We start from the raw sequence: 12895 nt of genomic DNA, 5'->3' as shown, positions 1-12895 counted from the left end.
CAGAGAAGAGCGACAAGAATGATTAAAGGTCTAGAGAACATGACCTATGAAGCCAGGCTTCATGAACTGGGCTTGTTTAGTTTGGAAAAAAGAAGATTAAGGGGGGACATGATAGCGGTTTTCAAATATCTAAAAGGGTGTCACAAGGAGGAAGGAGAAAATTTGTTCCTCTTGGTTTCTGAGGACAGGACAAGGAGTAATGGGCTTAAAGTGCAGCAGGGGAGGTTTAGGTTGGACATTAGGAAAAAATTCCTAACTGTCAGGGTGGTCAAATATTGGAATAAATTGCCAAGGGAGGTGGTGGAATCTCCCTCTCTGGAGATATTTAAGAACAGGTTAGATAGACATCTGTCAGGGATGGTGTAGACTGAGCTTGGTCCTGCCTTGAGGGCGGGGGGCTGGACTCGATGACCTCTCGAGGTCCCTTCCAGTCCTATGATTCTATGAAAAATTATTGCCCAACCCTGGTGTATAGAGACCAGGAGGTCTGTGCAGCTTCTATTGGAGAATGTGTGTTTGTCTACACCACAAAAACAAGATAACCCCATGTCAACATGTAGATGACTACACGATTAATGGATAAACCTAGGCTTAATCTTGTTGGCTACATGCACTCTCTTCTCCCCCCCCCCCCCCCCCCCCCCCCCCAATGCCGTGAAGCAGCCTCTGGCTGCAGATAAATCCTAGTCCGGCAGCTGCCCCTGTCCACAGGGGTTCTGAGCTCCCTGTGGATAGGGGCTGCTGCTGGACCAGCCTCTTTCCGTGGCCAGAGGCTGCTTCACGGCAGCCCCCCCACCCTAGCAGCCTCTGTCTGCAGGAAGCTCAGAACCCCCATGGACAGGGTCTGCTGCCTGTGATATAGAGGCAGCAGCACGGGGTGGCAGGGGGCTGCCTGGGACGGGGCTGGAGTGCACTGGCTGCTGGCCCCGCCCCCAGGGACCATTGAATAGTCATGTAACCGCTAAGAATTCATTGTTACCCGATGTGACGAAGTGGAGATTGTATTCTCTGTTTGCTTTATGTTGGATGTGATTCCTACTGTCCTGTGCTACTCTGGGTGGGGTGGGGGTGTGTGTGTGGTGTCCAGCGTCCGATGAGATCTTTGGGTGTGAGGCTCCTGGGGGAAGGTATGTAGGAAGAGCTGGAGTGGGAGAACACCTTGGGCCCGGGAAGCAGGACAAAGGAGTAGGTGGGGGCTACTTGCAGGGCTAGGGACTGGTTGCTGGGGATGTTAGGGTTGCTCTCAACTGGCTTAGGATGCAAGCAGGGGGCTTGGAGGAGGGGGACAAAGGGGCCAGGGCCCCTTCTCCCCAAGATGGATTGCACTGACTGCTCCTGGTTCCTATGTTAACAATGAGCCTCTGCTTCACTGTGTCCCTTCTGCTCTACCTGCTGGCTGAGTCTCATGTCTGGCTGCGGATGGGGGTGCAGGGCCTGCTGGCTCCCCCCACCTCGGTGACACCCAATAGGTAAGATCCTTAGTGTTTAGCTCCCTCGCGTGAGCCCCCACAACATGAGTCATTTGACCCTGGGCTCTGAGACTTGCTGCCATTGGTCATCTTTTGCAATGTAAATATACCCTGTGGAATTATGAAGACTGTTTTGGTTCAGTGAAGCAATTAAGTAATTATGGAATCAAATAAACTTTATTTCAGTTGTAACTGTTATACAGCCACTTCCTCTTGTAATCCTTGATGCTGTTTCATTGCCCTGTTATTAAGACGTATAGTTGCTTCACTCATAGGGTATGTCTACACTACCCCGCTAGTTCGAACTAGCGGGGTAGTGTAGACATACCCATAGTGTGCAGTAATTTAGATATGCTGCAATTCTTTCGCTGGAACATGAGTGACGTGCAAAGCTGAATTGCTAAAATTCTAAACTTGTAGAGTGGAATTTAAAGTGATTGGTTTGAAATTGACTAACTTTTTTTATTTTTTTAATTGCTCTAATGAACATTAGACGGAATGGAGCTGTCACACACATCAAGATCCAGAACACAGGCGACTACTATGACCTGTATGGAGGAGAAAAATTTGCCACGTTGGCTGAGTTAGTCCAGTATTACATGGAACACCATGGACAGCTCAAAGAAAAGAATGGAGACGTAATAGAGTTAAAATATCCACTGAATTGTGCTGATCCTACATCTGAAAGGTTAGAGAGCTAAATAGTGGTGAAAAATATGAAGGTGTCTGTTCTCCTTTCCACGTGCATGTAATTCCTATTAACATTAAGGACTTTCCTTGATCAGTAAAAGCAGGATGGCAGTGCCTTATCTTACTAGTAATCCAGCAAATTTTCGCGGAACTATTTGCAAAATAAGTTGTTACTCAACATGAGTAAGTGTGGGAGGATCTGGATGAAAGGCTACGTCTAGACTACATCCCTTTTTTGTAAAAGGGATGTAAATTAGACGTATCGCAATTGCTAACGAAGCGGGGATTTAAATCTCCCATGCTTCACTAGCATAAACATGGCTGCCGCTTTTTTCCGGCACGGAGCTTTGCCGGAGAAAAGCGCCAGTCTAGACTCTGATCTTGCGGAAAATAAAGCCTTTTCCGAAAGATCCCTTATCCCTCTTGAAATAAGGGATAAGGGATCTTTCGGAAAAGGTTTTATTTTCCGCAAGATCAGAGTCTAGACTGGTGCTTTTCTCCGGCAAAGCTCCGTGCCGGAAAAAAGCGGCAGCCATGTTTATGCTAGTGAAGCATGGGAGATTTAAATCCCCGCTTCATTAGCAATTGCGATACGTCTAATTTACATCATTTTTACGAAAAAGGGATGTAGTCTAGATGCAGCCAAAGAGAATAGGCCCTGTAACTTTCTAATTATCTCTCGTGCACGTTGCAGTAACTAATAAAAAAATAAAGTAAAATACGCAACCCATTTTCTGACTCTTCTTGGAAAATTTCATTGGTTGTAAAAACTTCAAAAAGTTTCAGAGAATTATTTGTGTTACTGCAGTGACTTGAATATATATTTCAGAGTATAATTTTATCCTTGTAACACTGTATTGTACGTGGGCTTAAGAAAGCAGAAGTCAAGTGCAGAAACACAAAGTACTGAAACTGACATTTTTAATAGGACAGTAATAATCAGTTGGATCTCAGGACTTTGAATACTTGCTAAGGAAGTACAGGAAAGGAACTCTTCAGAAGTAAATGTAGTTAGTTCTCTTTGGAAACTGGAATTAGTCTTGACCCATTATTCTGCATTACGGCTAGTAGATGTCAGTTTATTCTCACAAGTGAAAAAGCAGGGAAAAATAATAGAATCACAGCTTCATAAGGTCTGATGAAATTGTACTCCATAGCATGCAAGGAAAACTTTTTGTTAACATGAGAGCACTGAAATCCATGCAAGTGCATAAAATAAGCAGTGGCAAAAAATACATAAGGGAAACTGAAGTGTCTAACTGCAGTAACTGAAAATTTTATTTGAACTCCCTGCAGTTCTTGCTGACTTTTCTCCTGGTGGTATTCTTCCAAGGTTTACATGTGTAAGAACTGAAGGATCTTAAACACTTCTCTGTGTATGAAAGTTCTGTTTTGCGCATAATGTTTTATTACTTCTAAAGTATTTCTGTACTAGGGACATTAAATATCGAGTAATTGACTAATCGAATAGTTAATGCATTTTGCATCGACTATTTGATTAGTCGATAGAGTGCCTCCGCCTTTGAAGTGTAGCAACCGCCCTAAGGCTGTTGCCACACTTCAAAGGCGAAAGCGCTGCATGGAGCCCGGAGTCAGCTGGGGACTGACTCTGGGCTCCGCCGCTTTGAAATGCCTCATGCAGCCTAGGGATGTAATCGTGCAGTTGATTAACCGATAAGCAAAAGCTTATCCGTTAATGCTATAGACTACACCCATTTCCCTCCCCTCCCCCTCTTGTCAGTACATTTTTTAGCAGGTTGGCCAGCAGCCTGGCTCAGTCCCAGCTTGCGACAGTTCCGGGACGTACCTCTGCTGCAGCTCTGCATTTAAAGTGTATTGGGAGCTGGGCAGGCAGGCAGCCTAGCTCAGTTCTGGCTCGTGCCGTGTCTGGGAGCTCAGACCCCTCCCAGACAGGGGCTACTTTATCTTTATCAGAGGCAGCAGTGCGGAGTGGCAGTGGGCTCCTCAGGGTGAGGCTAGAGTACGCTGGCTGCCAGCCCCGCCCCCGGGGACTATAGAATAGTCAACTAACCAATAAGAATTCATGCGGTTACTCAACTATTCATTTAACTGATATTTAACATCCCTAGTGCAGCCTGGGGACAACCCAGCTGGCCCTGGGCTGCAGGTGGCACTGCCACTTTGAAGTACCCGTCAAATGCTGCCTCTTTTCTGACAGAGGCAGCAAATTGGGGGGGAAGCGACTAGTTGACTATCCTGTCAACTATCTGATAAGCATTTGCTTATCGGATAGTTGACTAGTCGACAAGTTGTTCACAACCCTATTCCGTACAAGGACATGCTCGTGCATGCTCTCTCAGTACATATTTTTTCTAAGTCTGTAATTTGCCGGGCTTCTTGTATATCTTTAACACCACTTGTGGCCATTGAGACCTCAGTTTAGGATGAACATTTTGGCTTGTTATAGCTGTTTAAACCAGGTGGGCTTAGTCCTGGGTATAGTGAGGATAAGGTCAACTTTATCTATTCATCTATTTTTGTCGTCTTGTAAATTTTAGGTGGTTTCATGGGCACCTTTCTGGGAAAGAGGCTGATAAGTTATTAACAGAAAAAGGAAAACATGGAAGCTTTCTTGTGCGAGAGAGTCAAAGCCACCCAGGAGACTTTGTTCTTTCAGTCCGGACAGGAGATGATAAAGGTGAAAGTAATGATGGGAAATCAAAAGTGACCCATGTCATGATTCGGTGCCAGGTACAACAAAGCAGGAACTTAATACTTTTTTTTTGTTTTGTTTTGTTTGTTTTTGAAGGCTTCTTTCCTGGTTTGCATGTTTATTGTGTCAGGAGCAATGTTCCCTCTAATTTTTTCCATCTCTGGGCGGAGATTTGTTCTGTGCACCAAGGCATGTGTGGATGTGTACCACCAGTAGAGAGACATGTTGACAGCTGTGGTGCTCTACTAATCAGCTGGGCAGCACCTGACTCTTTCCTGCGTGACCGCCCAAGCACTCAGCTTACAGGGAACACTGGTCAGGAGGGGCATTACAGACATCTCAATAGGGATGTGACTGTGTGGTCGAGAACATAGTTCACCAATAAGCCTGGGCTCATCTGTTAACACTCTTGGTTACATGCAGCACCCCCCACCCCCGGCTGCCTCTGTATCAGCTAGGGGCAGGAGGCGGGAGCTGGTGTGTGTGGAGAGCCAGCTTTAAAGCCTGCTCACATGGAGCTGCCTCCCCCCACTGCTGCCATCCACACAGGCAGCTGTGTGTGTGTGTGTGTGTGTGTGTGTGTGGGGGGGGGGGGGGGGGGGGGGGGGGCAGTGCTATTGGAAAGCCAGCTCCCCACTAGCACTAGCACCCCCCTCCCCCCGGTGTGTAAATGCGGATACACATTTACACAAACTCCATTTTAACATCCCTACTTCTCAATACTATTCAGTCCACTTATTTTGGTCAGATGGTGCTGTAGGTACAGTAGGTTGGTTATTTGCTAAAATTTTGCTTCTCTGACTGCATCATGTCATAGCACTCTGATTATAATCAACACTGATTATATAGTGTGGCTATGTCTACACTGGCAGCTTCTCACACAAGAACTCTTTTGCGGAAGAGTTCTTCTGGAAAAACTCTTCGGCTATGTCTAGATTGCCTCCCTTTTTCGTAAAAGGGATGCAAATTAGACGTATCGCAATTGCTAATGAAGCAGGGATTTAAATCTCCCCTGCTTCATTCGCATAAAAATGGCTGCTGCTTTTTTTCAGCACGGAGCTTTGCCAGAAAAAAGCGCCAGTCTAGACGCAGATCTTTCGGAAAATAAAGCCTTTTCCAAAAGATCCCTTATCCCTCTTAAAATAAGGGTTACGTCTAATTTGCATCCCTTTTACGAAGAGATGTGCTTTTGCGCAAGAGCATCCATGCCAGTGTAGATGCTCTCTTGCACAAGAAAGCTCTGATGGCCATTTTAACCGTAGGGCTTTCTTGCGCAAGAAATTCATGGTGCCTGTCTACGCTGGCCTCTTCTGGAAGAGCTCTTGCGCAAGAGGGCTTATTCCTGAGAGGGCGCATCAGAGTTCTCGCGCAAGAAGCCCTGATTTTCTACAGTACAACGCCAGTTTACTTGCACAAGAACGAGTGGCCAGTGTAGACAGGCGGCAAGTTTTTGCGCAAGAGCGGCCGTTTTCACGCAAGAATGCGTCAGTGTAGACACAGCCTGTATGTATTTGTGACTAAGACAGATTTTTTTCTTTTGGATAATCTAAGCATGAACCCCGAGGGACAGAGCCTTCCCTCTAAACCTGAGCACCATGTGAATTTTCATTTCAAACATTGGTTTTAATAAAATTTATATTTATCTTGCTGAGGAGCTTCAAATAGGTTTCCCTTTGATTGCATCAAAAGTCTGTCTCAAAGCCTCTGCTGATTCAGCCTTTCCCATTCATGAATCTTTAAGTTTGTTGCAGTCTTACTACAGGTTGGACCTCCCTGGTCCGGCACACTTGGGACCTGACTGGTCCCAGGTGAGGGATTTTGCTGGACCAGGGGAGGTCATATCTGCGCCACAGGCCCCGCTGGTCCTCATCCACCCTTGCCTGCCACGCTGCACAGCCCCGCTGAGGTGCTCAGGGCCCTGCTGAGTCTTCCAGCTCTGCTGTGCAGTCCAGCTGGGGCACACAGCACAGCCTTCCTGCAGTGTGCTGGGCAGCCCCGCTGGGGCACTGGGTTCCAGGCCCTGCCAGGCAGCCCTGCTAGGGGCTCCTGGCCCTGCTGGCAACTTGCTGCCAGCACCCACAGCCCTCTCAGCCCACAGGGCTCGTAAGCACCACTAGCACGCTCTGTTCCTGCAGCATCTATGGTCCTCCCAGACCACGAATGTTGCCAGACACGAGAGTACTGGTTTATAGAGGGTCAACCTGTACTTCAATTTTTATATAATAAATCTGGGAATCCATTCAGGTGGATTTTTTTTTGTAGCTGTACTATGGAGGCTGGTTTTATCTTTTTAAAATGTTTTTCCATAATAAAATACATTCAATATTTAATACAAAGGAACCTTCTCCTCCAGCTTAAATTTCAGGTAGGGTAGTTCGCCTTTACTAAAGCCTGTGTTCAAGTTTTCTGATGTCAGGATTAGTTCTTGACAGCTATTTTTATTTTCAAAACATTTTAATATGTGCCCAAGTATTGGTGTTAAAGGATGAAATCTGTTGAATGTATTAATTCTTTTTAGAAGATACAGTTCTTCTAACAATTTTGTTTGTCTTAGCAAAACCAACCCTCCCCACACACCTAGTTTAGAGAAATCAGGCCTTTGGGATGGAAACAATGTAACTGAGTGAGAGTGCCTGCTAGAGGGGGTAGGGTGTGTGTGTGTGTGTGTGTGTGTGTGTGTGTGCGCGCGCGCGCGCGCACACATTCAATAAATGCTGTCCAAATTTGAAGATACCTTTCTGTTTTCAGTCATAGAATCATAAAATTTTAGGACTGGAAGGGACCTTGAGAGATCCTCTAGTCCAGTCCCCTGCACTGCAGGTAGGAATAAATATTATCTACGCCATTCCTGCAGATTGTTTGTCAAACCTACTCTTACATCCATCATTGGAGTTTGACAGGGCATTCTCTCCCCGCCCTAAGCAGAAGGGGGTTAAACCAACCCTGAGGGCTGGGAGGGCCACACTCCTTGTGCCTTACTGGGCATGCTCGAGATGCGCTGCTATAAAAGAACCACTCCGCTCAGTTGGGGCTGGCGGCCAGAGGGAGAGGACGTGCCTTGCCAGCTCCGGGCAAACCGCAGAGACTACACAAATGCCGAGGAGCTACCACACAGGCTGGAGGCCAGACTCATTTTAGAGACCTCACAGGTTCTGGAAGTAAGGAGCCAGATCCCAGGTGAAGGAGGGGAACTGGACATACATCAGTGAGGGAGACCCCTGAAGCAGGAAGCAGCCCAGGGACTGCAATGGCTACAGGGTGAGTGAGCCGGCGCCAGAGAGTCAGCGTGTTGTGGATGGAGCTTTTCCCTGCTGACTAAGTGGCTAAAGAGAGCCACTAATAGGGCCCTGGGCTCAGGTCCAGTGGAGTGGGAGGGCCTCCACCCCCGCTGGGGGATGTAAACCCTTCCCCTATCTCCCATCCCTTGCTAGACTCTGACCATTGGGTCGCATTGGGACTATTGAACTGTGCTGCACTGCAAATAGGGGCAAGTTATACTCTGACCATTAGGTCACCCTGCCCTGGGGACAAAGGGGTGGGAGTAGACAGACTTTGGTAGGTGAAATTAGAGACCTGGGCTGGGGAACAAAAGTGGAGAATACAGGTGTGAAGTGGACACCCTCATCCTCCCCTGAATGGGGTTTTCGTCCCAGCAGTGTGATAATGGAGATTCCACACCTTCCTAGGCACTTTATTCCAATGCTTAACCACAGTTAGGAAGTTTTTCCTAATGTCCAACCTAAACCTCCCTTGCTGCAGTTTAAGCCCATTGCTTCTTGTTCGATCCTCAGAGGCCAAGGAGAACAAGTTTTCTCCCTCCATCTTGTAATAGCCTTTTTATGTACTTGAAAACTGCTATGTCCCCTCTGTCTTCTCTTCTCCAGACTAAATAAACCCAGTTATTTTCAACTTTCCCTCATAGGTCAGATTTTTGTTGCTCTTTTGTGCAATTTCTCCAGTTTGTCCCATCTTTCCTGAAATGTGGTGCCCAGAACTGGACACTATATTTCGATAGAGGGCTAATCAGCATGGAAGAATTCCTTGTGCCTTGCTCACAACACTCCTGCTTAATACATCCCAGAATGATGTTTGGTGTTTTTTTTTCCTCCCCTCAACAGTGTTACGCTGATGATTCATATTTAGCTTGTGATGTACTATGACCCCTAGATCCCTTTTTGCCATACTCCTTCCTAAACAGTTATTTCCTGTTTTGTATGTGTGCAACTGATCATTCCTTCCAAAGTAGAATAGTTTGCATTTGTTCTGAATGAATTTTATCCTGCTTGCTTCAGACCATTTCCCCAGTTTGTCCAGATCATGTTGAATTACAATCCTATCCTGGAAAGCACTTGCAACCCCTCCCAGCTTGGTATCATCTTCAAACTTTATAGGTATCAGAGGGGTAGCTATGCTAGTCTGAATCTGCAAAAGCGGCGAGGAGTCCAGTGGCACCTTATAGACAGATTTATTGAAGCATAAGCTTTCGTGGGCAAAGACCCACTTCATCACATGCATCTGACAAAGTGGGTCTTTGCCCACGAAAGCTTACGCTCCAGTAAACTTTGTAGGTGCATTCTCCATGCCATTATTGAAATCATTGATGAAGATATTGAACAGAACTAGACCCAGGACTGATCCCTACGGGATCCTACTTGATGTGCCCTTCCAGCATGACTGTGAACTACTAACTATTCTATGGAAAAATTTTTCCAGCCAGTTATGCACCCACCTTATAGTAGCTCCATTTAGGTTGTATTTCCCTAGTTTGTTTATGAAAAGGTAATGTGAGATTGTACCAAAACCTTTCTACAATCAAGATACTCGCCCCCCCCCCCCCCGGAAGACTTACTACCCTGTCAAAGAAAGCTATTAGGTTTGTTTGACCTGATTTGTTTGACCTGATTTGTTCTCTACAAATCCAAGCTAACTGCTACTTATCACCTTATCTTCCAGGTGTTTGTAGATTCTTTATGTACATATGTACTAGACTTTAGTAAGGCATTTGAGACGGTCTCACATGCTATTCTTATTAATAAACTAGGCAAATACAACTTAGATGGGGCTACTATAAGGTGGGTGCATAACTGGCTAGATAATAACTACTCTCCGAGAATAGTTAATGGTTCACAATCCTGCTGGAAAGGTATAACAAGTGGGGTTCTGCAGGGGTCTGTTTTGGGACTGGCTCTGTTCAATATCTTCATCAATTTAGATATTGGCATAGAGAGAATACTTAAGTTTGCAGATGATACCAAGCTGGGAGGGGTTGCAACTGCTGTGGGAGGATAGGGTCATAATTCAAAATGTTCTGGACAAACTGGAGAAATGGTCTGAGGTAAATAGGATGAAGTTTAATAAGGACAAATGCAAGGAGTACGGCAGAAAGGGATCTAGGGGTCATAGTGGACAAGTTAAATATGAGTCAGTGTGACACTGTTGCAAAAAAAGCAAACATGATTCTGGGATGTATTAACAGGTGTGTTGTGAGCAAGACACGAGAAGTCATTCTTCCGCTCTACTCTGCGCTGGTTAGACCTCAGTTGGAGTATTGTGTTCAGTTCTGGGCACTGCATTTCAAGAAATATGTGGAGAAATTGGAGAGGGTCCACAGAAGAGCAACAAGAATGATTAAAGGTCTAGAGAACATGAGCTGTGAGGGAAGGCTGAAAGAATTGGGCTTGTTTAGTTTGTAAGAGAGAAGACAGAGGGTACATGGTAGCGGTTTTCAAGTATCTAAAAGGATGTTACAAGGAGGAGGGAGAAAAAATGGTTCTCCTTGGCCTCTGAAGATAGGACAAGAAGCAATGGGCTTAGACTGCAGCAAGGGAGGTTTAGGTTGGACATTAGGAAAAACTTCTTACCTGTCTGGGTAGTTAAACACTGGAATAAGGTGCCTAGGGAGGTTGTGGAATCTCCATCTCTGGAGATATTTAAGAACAGGTTAGATAGATGTCTATAAGGGATGAAGTAGGCGGTACTGCATCCTGCCATGAGGGCAGGGAACTGGACTCTGTGACCTCTCAAGCTCCCTTCCAGTTGTAATGTTCTATGATTCCATGATTTATCTTTATATGTATTAGCCTTTTTAACATACTTCATTATTTGAGTTCATGAAAGTTTGGGAAGTAAGATTACTATTAGAGTTCTCCTCTGTCTTCAACTGATCTGTGGCTAATTGCATAGTTGATAGTGGTAGATAAGACGGTAACTTTATATTGCTGACTAGGGATGCAAAAAAACAGTTACACGGTTATTTTGTAACTTAAATTCTAGTGGGTACGCATGCTGCAGGCTCTGCAGTATAAGCCTTATACTTACTTCAGTGTTTACATGTTTACCAAAAGAAACATGTTTTAACATCCCTAGTTGCTGCTTTTCAGTGGGATATGACCCAACTGAATTGTCTTGTCTTATATCCACATGGAATGGCAAGGGGTAGTTGAATAGTACCCTTACATGAGTACTGAAAAGCCTAAAGAGGTAATTAACACAGACTTTATTTTGATTTTGTACATTGCTATGAATGAGCACATTTTGAATCATCTTTCTTGGAAGGAGCTGAAATATGATGTTGGCGGAGGGGAGAAATTTGACTCTCTAACGGACCTGGTGGAACATTATAAGAAGAATCCCATGGTAGAAACTTTGGGCACAGTACTACAGCTGAAGCAGGTGAGCTTAGTAAACAGTAGAATTTTGATCACAAACATGAATTAACTCCAGGACATGAAGGTGGGGAGGGGTGGATGGGGCAGCTCAACCTTTTTCCTTCCAACACTTTACAGAATGTAAGACATTAATTCAGCTTTACAACCAAAAGTCCTCACGCTGGGGTATTACAGCGTTGAGACGTGTCCTCAGGGTGGCGGATTGAGGAAGCCCTCCATGGAGTGATCCTGAGGGGTTGTACTGAATAATACGAAATAAGGTGTCGTGGACCAACAGTACCTAGGAGAAGGAAAACTGATTCCAAACCAGGGCAGACTGAGCTTGCTAAGCCTTTTTAGGCGCATCAGTCTAGCAGAAGGTAACTCTGATCTCAAGCCTGCGCTCTCTCCCTCCAGTGCACGTCACAGTTCCTGTGTCAGTGCATGATGGTTGGTGTGAAGAGAGTGGGGATGGAACTCACAAGCCTGCCTCACTTAAATCCATTCATATGTGAAGGTCTCTCTTGACGCCAAAGATTTACCTCTTGATGAAAGTCCTACGGCAATGGGCAAGTGTCGTCAGATGCAGGTGAAGGATACCACTGGAAGCATTTAGTCAGAAACCTGCACGTAGGCGGCCCAGGTGTGATGGTAGTCTGTCTGCTGAACTGGAACAACAGCAGCTCCTGTATCCTGCCTAGGTGTTAAAGCAGCCCTATTTAGGGACAGCGCTCCTTTCTTTGAAAGAAGGGGGGGGGGGGGGGGGGAGAAAAGAGAAAACAATCCCTAAACACAGCTTGTTTCAACTGCACCATGTTGGCTAACCGCGACTGACTGGATATCCAATTTTTGCGGTCACAAGGGAAAAGTCAACGACTAAACAAACTACGCTTTGCATCCTGGAACGTATGCGCACTTCTTGATCGTGATGATCACCATGAACGCAGGACAGCAATCATTGGTAGAGAACTTGCATATTATAAAATTGATGTTGCAGCTTTAAGTGAAACATGTATTTCTGGTACCAGCCAGTTCAGAGGTTGGAGCAGGCTATTCATATTACTGTGTGGACTACCCTGAGGGTCATCCAAGGCATGTAGGAGTTGGCTTCACCATCATGACACTGCTAGTCCCCCAGCTTGAATCCGAGCCACATGCCATCAGTCCTCGCTTTGACTGCAAAGTTTAGACTGAGGCTGGGACAATGCCTTGTACTTGTTAGTGCATATGCACCCACTTTGACTGCTGCAGGTGATGAAAAGGAGGCTTTCTACACTAGCCTGAATTCAGTGATCTCTTCAATACCTTTTAAATCCAAGCTATAGATACTCAGCGATTTTAATGCTAGAGTTGGTCAGGACTACATCACATGGCCAAAGGTGCTTGGACATCATGGTATTGGAAGTGAGAACTCA

General features: G+C 45.6%; 1 protein-coding gene across 4 annotated transcripts in view; it reads left to right on the top strand.

Moving 5' to 3' along the window:
• Positions 1–12895, top strand: part of LOC102454141 (tyrosine-protein phosphatase non-receptor type 11-like) — a 124097-nt gene that overhangs the window by 38225 nt on the left and 72977 nt on the right. For all 4 annotated transcript variants that reach the window (XM_075918572.1, XM_075918573.1, XM_075918570.1 and 1 more), the window contains 3 exons: positions 1963–2157; positions 4679–4871; positions 11389–11505. In XM_075918572.1, coding sequence (XP_075774687.1) covers positions 1963–2157; positions 4679–4871; positions 11389–11505 — 505 coding nt within the window. The remainder of the gene's footprint in view (positions 1–1962; positions 2158–4678; positions 4872–11388; positions 11506–12895) is intronic.

The sequence above is a fragment of the Pelodiscus sinensis genome, unplaced genomic scaffold, assembly GCF_049634645.1.
Source record: "Pelodiscus sinensis isolate JC-2024 unplaced genomic scaffold, ASM4963464v1 ctg42, whole genome shotgun sequence".
NCBI classification, from domain to species: domain Eukaryota; kingdom Metazoa; phylum Chordata; order Testudines; family Trionychidae; genus Pelodiscus; species Pelodiscus sinensis.
This window is presented reverse-complemented; position numbering and strand designations above follow the sequence as displayed.